The sequence below is a fragment of the Nicotiana attenuata genome, unplaced genomic scaffold, assembly GCF_001879085.1.
Source record: "Nicotiana attenuata strain UT unplaced genomic scaffold, NIATTr2, whole genome shotgun sequence".
Classification (NCBI taxonomy): Eukaryota; Viridiplantae; Streptophyta; class Magnoliopsida; order Solanales; family Solanaceae; genus Nicotiana; species Nicotiana attenuata.
This window is the reverse complement of record NW_017672730.1, coordinates 148,375-157,528: the sequence shown is the minus strand read 5'-3', so window position 1 is coordinate 157,528 and position 9,154 is coordinate 148,375. Positions and strand designations below refer to the sequence as shown.

The following is a 9,154-nucleotide window of genomic DNA, read 5'->3' as shown; positions in this document are numbered from 1 at the left end:
GAAACACGCATTCGATCAGAAACCCAACCAAAACACCTCCGAATGACCTGAAATTTTGCACACACATCCAAATCACCTAACGAAGCTACTGCAACTCTCGGAATCTCATTCCGACCCCCGGATCAAAATCTCACCTACCAACCGGAATTCGCCAAAATACTAACTTCGCCAATTCAAGCCTAATTCTACACCGAACCTCCAAAATCAATTCCGATCGCACTCTTAAGTCACAAATCATCCCCCGAAGCTAACCAAATCACCGGAATTCACATCCGAGCCCTCTAACACAAAAGTCAACATCCGGTTGACTTTTCCAACTTAAGCCTTCTTAAAAGAGACTAAGTGTCTCATTTCTTATCAAGACCATTCCAAACCAACTCTAACACATCAAATACTGATAATGAAACATGAAGAAACATAACATGGGGAAAACGGGGCGGTAACTCACGTGACGAAGAGTCGGGTCGTCACACTTTGTATTATAGTCATTGAGTTGAAAATAATAATGATGAGAAATCGTTGAAGTTGATTTCTGTACCCCATTTATTTCTTAAATGATAAAAGAAATCCTCTAATATTTGAAGACACGAGTGAAGTCATATAGTTTGGTAAAAAAGGAAAGTGTAGAAATAGAGAGAAAATTTGACATTTGGAGTAAAATGTTCAACTTGTAGAAATCATTTTTAAAATTGAAGTATTCTTAGCATATGTTTGTTAGGTAAAATATCTCATGATGATTGATATATATAATGAAACATATAGGAGTATATATTACTTCATTTCTACTATCCATGGAAGCATAGCTCCATTAAAGGACTCGGGTAAAGCTTTGAAAGTGCTCTTAGAAGACCTATGACAAGATCTCAAACAAACAAAGAAGTTCAAAACATACTTATGAGTCGGCCAATTGAGCGGCGATTACATGAAAACTAGCATTCCATCTTAATCTTGTCAAAGTAGAAAGATGAGCTTTATTGAACCATAACATTCAAGATGAGATGAGTTGAAACGATATCCTTGAGTTTGCCTAAACTATAAGATGAGATATTGAACATTCTTGACACGCATTATATTGTTCACCAACAACATTATCTGAGTAGATGGTTCGAAATCCAACTCTCGAGTTACGTTGTAGCAGCCCAACCCAATCATTAAGGAACTTCGATAGACACTATAGCCATCAGAAATCTTGTGCCATATACATATACTGATTGCTATTCCGATCCACCACAATCAAAGTGGATCGGTGTTTGGTCAAAGGAACTATTCCAAGGCAAATCTTGTGGGAAGACTATATCTGTAGCATAATCATTATAAGGCAAGGGTGGTTAAGAATTTCAGACATTGGACAATTGACTCGGACGTTTAAATACTTAACACCTACATCATTATATTGCAATCAACGTATTATTCTTCCCCGCAAAGGGATAATAAGAGGATAATACTTTTGAAAGGGACTTTTCAAGAATCTGACTTTTGTTGTTATTTGCAGGTTTAGAGTAGAAGGCAGCAATTACAGAAAGTGAGATTTGATCAAGGAAAGAGAAATTGTGTCGTGGGGAAACAGGGCTTAATGATCTTTTGAGATAGAGAAAGAATCCTAGATGCGGCCATTTTAGCTCTCTCTGTTGTGTGAGAGCTACCAGGTCCTCCTTCTAAAGTTATATACACAGGCGTTGGAGTTTGAAAATGGAAAGGGCAGCCCGGTGTACAAAGCATCCCGCATACACACAGGGTCCGGAAAAATACCCTAATACAAATATTAATGGCTGCTTCCACGGCTCGAACCCGTGACCTGTAATTTTATCCTTGTTTCAATGTTTCCTTCAGTTTGAAAATGGAAGATGGTAAATATTTAAGAACAGCTGTGCAACAAAATATTTTGATTACATCTACAATCTACATGTTCCACATCCATGTCTTTCAATATCTTAATCTTTAAACTGACTTCGAATTAGCAATTTCTTAGTTACAGCAGACAAGAAGCATTTACGTGGATCCCAGTCATTAGTAGTAAATGTTTTCCGTGTGATAATGGCCTAGACATGTGTGTTTAAATTAAACAGATTGGTTGACAATATCTTTAAAAATTGTAAGGGAAAAGGCTCATTAATTATGGTCTATGTGCAATAGAAAAATGTACTTTTAATGACTTACCTTCTGATTTGGTTCATTATTTATTTTAAGTGCCTTGTTCTAATTCAAGTGCTTTTTATAAACTAGCTAGAATTAAGTACTGTATTTCTTTAGTTTTGAACTCTTAAATACCACCTGTAACAGATTTTCTTGGCGTCTGATAGTAGACGATAATTATGCAATTTAGACACTATTTATACTTTAATTTGGCCGTACTTTTATCAATGTTTGAATGTTAAAAGATAACAAAATGCTCTAATTAAGAGTTTTACGTTTTGCAGGAGCCACTCCGAGCTAGGAGGAAGCTAAAGAGTGTTTTGGAGTCAATATGGAGCGTGGAAGGCCAATCGGAGGATAGCACGGTCGAAAAGGAGAAAGAAAAGCAAGTGTCAGCTCCGCGGTCCAATCCGTGACCGCGGACAGAACCATGGGCGAAATCCGCGCTCCAATCGGCCGCGGACTAGCTGACGAAAGCCAATAACCTAGGGTCAATTATGTAATTTCCAGGGCGACTAACCTAAACCTATATGAAGCCTAATTCGTCCAAAAGAGGGGGATAGCTATTTTTAGAGAGAAATTGAAGGCAAGAAAATGGAAAAAAGACAGAGAATTTCCTTAGAGTTTTTATCTTCTTCTTTTTAATCCCATTGTTGATTATGACTTTATATAGTGAATTTTTATCTATTAGCATGAGTAGCTACACCCATCATCTAGGGTTGATGGAACCAATTGTTGGATGAAATCTTGATTCTGTTTTGATATAATTGAGCCGTTTTTAATCTATGATTGTTCAACTACGCGTTGTTTTGTGATTAATTGAAAGGGCCCTTGATTAATCGTGTATAGTTATCTTGTGTTGCTTGAGAAAGAACACTTGGTCAGATTGTTGTTGAACAACACCACTTTCGGGTATGTTAAGAGATTAATTACGTGAATTTAAAAGCAGGGTTAGAGATAACGAAGCTTTGGTGGGATAATTCTGAGTTGCATAAATTGTTAACTAGAGTAGTTCGAGAGAATGCTTCTAGTAAATTATCGTAATTGATCGAGAGATAATTGCGGTAGCCCAGAACTCATATTTCTTATAGAGTGTTACGGAGAGATTATAGCTAACGTGTCAGGAATCAATCCGACTATTGGGGAAATCAATAACCCTAGACCATTTTACCATTGAATTCAACTCTATTCTTGATTATTGCTATTTTTCCTTAGTTAACTAAATTCTACTCATTATCCACTAAAAATCTTGCATCCGGGAATTGTTTGAGCTATTCATTAGCAGTTATAAAAGTTGTAGTAAATAGGTTAGTTCCCTGTGGGATTCGACTCCGGACTTGAACCGGATTATATTTGCAGCGACCGCTTAGTCCTTTTTATAAGGCATAGTTGGGCGTGGTCAAATTTTGAAGGCTCAAACTTGGCTGAATTCGCTCCCAATAAACTCCATTGCTACTTGGGAGGAACTAGTCAAGCAGTTCTTAAACAAGTTTTATCCACCCAACAAAACTGCGAGGCAGATTGATTTGCGATTCAGGCAGAAACCAAATGAGACTTTGCAAGAAACCTAGGAGAGGTTTATGGGTATGTTGGTGAAGTGTCCTCACCATGGCATTCCGGATCAGATACTGGGGCAGAGATTCTATATGGGTTTGGCAGACAGTCTGAAGGCCAATTGTGACGACCCAAAGGGTCATCACCTGTATTCCTACTCGCTCTGTATTTCTGAGACCGTAAAAACCTCACTTGGGGGTTGCCTCGAGTTTGAGTGTGCAGTCCGGGCGCGTAGCCGAAAAGTTTAAATATGAACTTGAGAGAAAAATTGTTAAATCTTGGTATTTAATTGATTAAGTTTGACTTCGGTCAATGTTTTGGGCAAACGGACCCGGATTCGTGATTCGACAGTCCTGGAGAGTCCGTAGGAAAATATGAGACTTGGGGGTGTGCCCGGAATCAAATTCCGAGGTCCCGAGTCCGAGGAATGAATTTTTACGTGAAATTGTTTTCTGAAAATAATTAAAGAATTGGAAAGTGTTATTTGTTTAGAAGACTGTGTTGCTTGGGCTCGTATTTTGGTTCCGACGCCCGGCACAAGTCTTAAATATGAGTTAAGCAATTGCTGTGAAGTTTGGTTAGATTTGGACGTCATTTGACGTGTTTTGAACTAAAAGCAGTAAATTTGATGTTTCATGGAAATTGGAAGGAATCATGGGTCTTGAGGCCTAATTCGATGTTGTTTTGGCGATTTGATCGCACGGATGAGTCCGTAGGATATTTTTGAGTTTATATGTATGTTCGGTTTGGAGCCCCGAGCGCTCGGGTGAGTTTTGAGTAGGTCCCGGGAGGGTCTTAGGCTTAAAAATAGCTGATGGTTGCAGGTTCAGGGGTTGCAGGGCCCCAGCGCGGCCGCGGTCATTTCCGCGCGGTCCGNCCGCGCGGCCGCGGTGCATTTCTGCGCGGTCCGCATTGCTAGGTCAGAGGGCCAGTGAATTCTAGGTCGACCAGCGCGGCCGCGCACCAAATCAGTGCGGTCCGCGCTGGGAGATTTAGAGAGTGGGTCTTGGGTCCATTCAACCAGCGCGGCCGCGCACCAAATCAGTGCGGCCCGCGCTGGGTAGGTTCAGAGAGTCATTTTTCTTCCCTTCCTCGGCGCGGCCGCGGTGCATTTTTGTGCGGTCCGCGCCAGTCTTCAGCACAGTATATTAAGTCGGGATTTTCAGTCATTTCTTCAAAACGATTGGTAAGTGTTTTCTAACTGATTTTTCTTTACTCCTTAACATCCTTAAAAATAATTTCAACTTCAAAACAAAGATTTTAATGGGGAAATTGGGAATTTAGGGTAGAACCTAGGTTTGCTAAAATTTGGGGGTTTTGGACCTCAATTCGAGGTCCGATTCCGAAATAACTTACATATTTGAGTTCATGGGGGAATGGGTAAATGGGTTTTGGTTCGAACCTCGGGTTTTGACCATGTGGGCCCGGGGGCATTTTTGACCTTTTGGGGTAAATGGATGAAAAAGCTATAATTAGTCATTGGGTTTGATTTGTTTAGCACATATTGATAACATGAAGTCATTATTGCATAGATTTGGTTGAGTTGGAGCCGAATTCGAGAGGGAAAGCGATTGTGGAGGATTGTATTGGCCGTGGAAGTTGAGGTAAGTGTTTGGTTTAACCCTAGCTTGAGGGAATAGGAGACGAGTCTTGTTTGCTAATTGCTAAATGATCGAGTATGATGTATAGGCATGGTGACGAGTTCCTAGACATTGGTGTCTAACATGACCGTGAGTCCTTATATGTGGCTTTGTTTGGATAATGTTATGCCTTCCATGCTTAATTGATGGCTTCTATGCGTTGTAAACACCTTGTGCAGGATATTGTGATTGTGGAACTTCGTGGAGCATTGGCTTGGTTTGAAACACAAATGGTGAGAGTATATGAGATGAGAAATGCCTCGTAGCTTGCCACGAGTGCTAATGAGAACTAGGATATGAAAATAAAAGAAAAAAGGGAAATAACGATTTACTCTTGCATGGTTGTTATTGGTTGTTTGTGTACCCTTGTTGGGATTTCCTTCCAATTACTTGTTCACTCCCTTGCCCTTTATTTGTGACTGTTGCTTGGGCAAGGTTGAGAGGTAGACATTGTGGATCGGGTTGCACGCCGCAACAGTGATAATTGTGGATCGGGTTGCACGCCGCAACAGTGATAATTGTGGATCGGGTTGCACTCTGCAACAGTGATAATTGTGGATCGGGTTGCACGCCGCAACAGTTAGTGATACAAATGTGTTTGGTGTTGGTATTAGTTTCTTGATCGTAGGAAATTATAAATTGCACCTAGATTGATTACTTTGGATTTACTGTTAATATTTTTACCCCCCACAGCATGTTTCCCCTCCCATATTGTTAGTCGCCTTGTACTTCGATTTCTGCTGTATATTTATTATTGCACAGGTTTATGTGAGGTCCAGTCTAGCCTCGTCACTACTTCGCCGGGGTTAGGCTAGGCACTTGCCAGCACATGGGGTCGGTTGTGCTGATGCTACACTCTGTGCATCTTTTGCACAGGTCCAGGTTTTGAGCAGCAGCAGCAGCAGCATTAGCACGGGGGCTTACCTTCAGTCCAGAGAGGCCCGAGGTAGCTTGCAGGCGTCCGCAGGCCCGACGTCTCCTTTCTATCTTTACATTTGGCTGTCATCTCATTGTTCCCGAGATAAACAGATTATGTTCTTTCAGACTTTGTATGTAGTACTCCTTAGATGTTCGTGAGTATGTGACTCCAGTCCCGGGGTAGAGATTTATGTGTTGAAACTTCTGTATTATTGAACATCTATCTACATTTAAGTCTTCCGCTTATGATTTTAATTTCGTCGCCTTTATTTAATGCCGTTAATTATTAAAAAGGAACATGTGTTTAATGAATTTGTTAACTAAGTTGGCTTGCCTAGCTCCTATTAGTAGGCGCCATCACGATCCTTGAGGGTGGGAAATCCGGGTCGTGACACCAATGTAGATGCTTCTGCCGGGGGTGCATTCTTGAGCAAAACATTCAAAGAGTGTAAGATTCTTCTTGACAAGATGTCTCAAATTCAGGCTGGATGACGAGAGACACAACACTCACCCCAATAGTGCATTCTGTCGCTCTTGACCCAAACGACACAAATGTAGAAAACATAGCCACTCTTATGACCCAGATGAGCTTCCTGACAAAGAAAATCGATGAGATTGGTACAAAATAGGTGCACATCGTTGATACCATAAATGGAGGCTTATGCACTCCTTGCATAAACCAGTCATATGTGTGCTCGTGGAGTGGAGAGAATGACAACCAGGGTTTCAGAGAAGACATGAATTATGTCAATAATTTCAGAGGTCAGAGGCAAGGTGGGCAGCAATGGGGACCAACATCAAACCAGCAGTACAGACTAAACCAGCCACAGCACAACCCCAATCCAGGAGGAGAACGACCACAAGGCCAAGTCGTGCCTTATCAAAGGCAGCAGGGTTATGATCAGCAGCACCAGCAAAAGTTGGCCTACCAACCACCTCACAATAGCAGGACAGTAACATGATCGAAATTAGGGGTATGCTCCAATAACTCATTAGGACAAATGGAAAGATGCAAGAGAAGTTAGCTGCACATGATTCAGCAATCAAAGGCATTGAAACTCAATTGGGACAACTATCTATGGCCTTGAACAATCGCCCACAAGGAACATTGCCTGCAGATACAAACATTAATCCAAAGGAGCAGAACCCAAATCAGCTCATGACAGTGAGTCTCAGGAATGGAAAAGATTTAGACAGAGAGCAAGAAGTTGCTCAATCTAGGAGAGAGACAACTCCAACTACCCCAGTTACTCCAGTTACATTAGAGACAGATGAGTCAGCAGAGCTCACCGAGGTTGTAATCGAGCAGGCACAGGTTGACAAGGGTAAGGAGAAGGAAGATGAACAACTCCCAAAACAGGTGGTAGAAAAATCTTCCAGCAAAGAAAAGACACAAAGTAGTGGGCAGAGGTTGACTCCTGCACCATTCCCTCAGAGGTTGGCAAAGCAAAAGAAAGATGATCAATACAGGAAATTTATGGAAATGCCCAAACAAATTCAATTGAATATTCCACTGATGGATGCTTTGAAGGAAATGCCAGGGTATGCAAAACTGATGAAGGACCTGATGTCGCAGAAATTTGACTTCCAGGACCTGTCCACTGTAACTCTGACGCAGACCTGCAGCGCGGTAGTGACAAGGCCTATGGCTCAAAAGGTGTCTGATCCAGGTAGTTTCAATATCCCATGCACCATTGAGAGTTATGCTTTTGCTAAAGCATTGTGTGACTTGGGAGCCAGTATAAACTTGACGCCCTTGGAAATCTATACAAAACTTGGCATTGGCAGAGCTAGACCGACCTTAATGTTGCTGCAACTGGCTGATCGCACAGTCAAAAGACCGACAAGAAGATGTGCTTGTTCAAGTGGGGAAATTTGTATTCCCTGCAGACTTCGTCATTCTTGATTGTCAAGTGGATGAAGAGATACCAATCATTTTGGGAAGGCCGTTTTTAGCCACTAGAGCATTGATTGATTGTGAGACTGGAGAATTGAAAATGAGTTTGAACAATGAAGAGATAATATTCAATTTTCAACAATCTATGAGGAGATCCAGCGAATTTGCAAATTGCTCGCTAGTGGAGGCCGTAGATGTAATACTACAAAAGGAGGATAAGACTATCAATGTCAGGGATCCGTTAGAAGCCTGCTTGATGAATCTGGAAAATATGGACGGTAAGGAGTTGGCAGAGTGGGTCATGGCTCTTGAAGGTCAAGGGTTCTGGAAAAGGGAACCCCAGTTCGAGCCCCTACACTTAGAAGAAAGAACAACACCACCTGCGAAACCATCGATAGAGGAGCTACCACAGTTGGACCTAAAACCGCTACCAGCTCACCTCAGGTATGCTTTCTTAGGGCCTAATTCTTCTTTGCCTGTTATTATATCATCCGGTTTGCTAGCTGTGCAGGTAGAGAAACTCTTATAGGTGCTACAGGAGTGTAAGACTGCTATTGGTTGGACCATGGCAGACATAAAGGGTATCAGCCCAGCTTTTTGTATGCACAAAATTCTCTTGGAAGAAGGGCACAAACCCTCCAGAGAACATCATAGGCTGATCCCGAATATGAAAGCGGTGGTGAAGAAGGAAGTGATCAAATGGTTAGATGCGGGTATCATCTTCCCCATCTCCGACAGAAATTAGGTCAGCTCTGTTCAGTGTGTGCCGAAGAAAGGAGGAATGACAGTTGTACAAAAGGAGAATAACGAGTTGATCTCGACTCGTACAGTCACGGGGTGGCGGATTTGCATGGATTATCGGAAATTGAACACAGCCACCCGGAAGGACCATTTTCCCTTGCTATTCATTGACCAAATGCTGGACAGGTTGGCTGGGCGATCTCACTTCTGTTTTTTGGATGGATATTCGGGGTACAATCAGATCTCAATAGCCCCCGAAGACAGAGAGAAA

The 9,154-nt window shown here is 41.8% G+C and overlaps 1 protein-coding gene across 1 annotated transcript; it reads left to right on the top strand.

Annotated features, from left to right (window-relative positions):
• The first annotated feature begins 7,254 nt into the window (after window positions 1–7,254).
• On the top strand, window positions 7,255–8,657 carry LOC109214292. Its single transcript, XM_019378197.1, has 4 exons — window positions 7,255–7,605; window positions 7,777–7,984; window positions 8,136–8,586; window positions 8,654–8,657. Exons 1-4 carry the CDS (start codon window positions 7,255–7,257, stop codon window positions 8,655–8,657), a joined length of 1,014 nt encoding a protein of 337 aa, XP_019233742.1.
• Window positions 8,658–9,154: the final 497 nt, after the last annotated feature.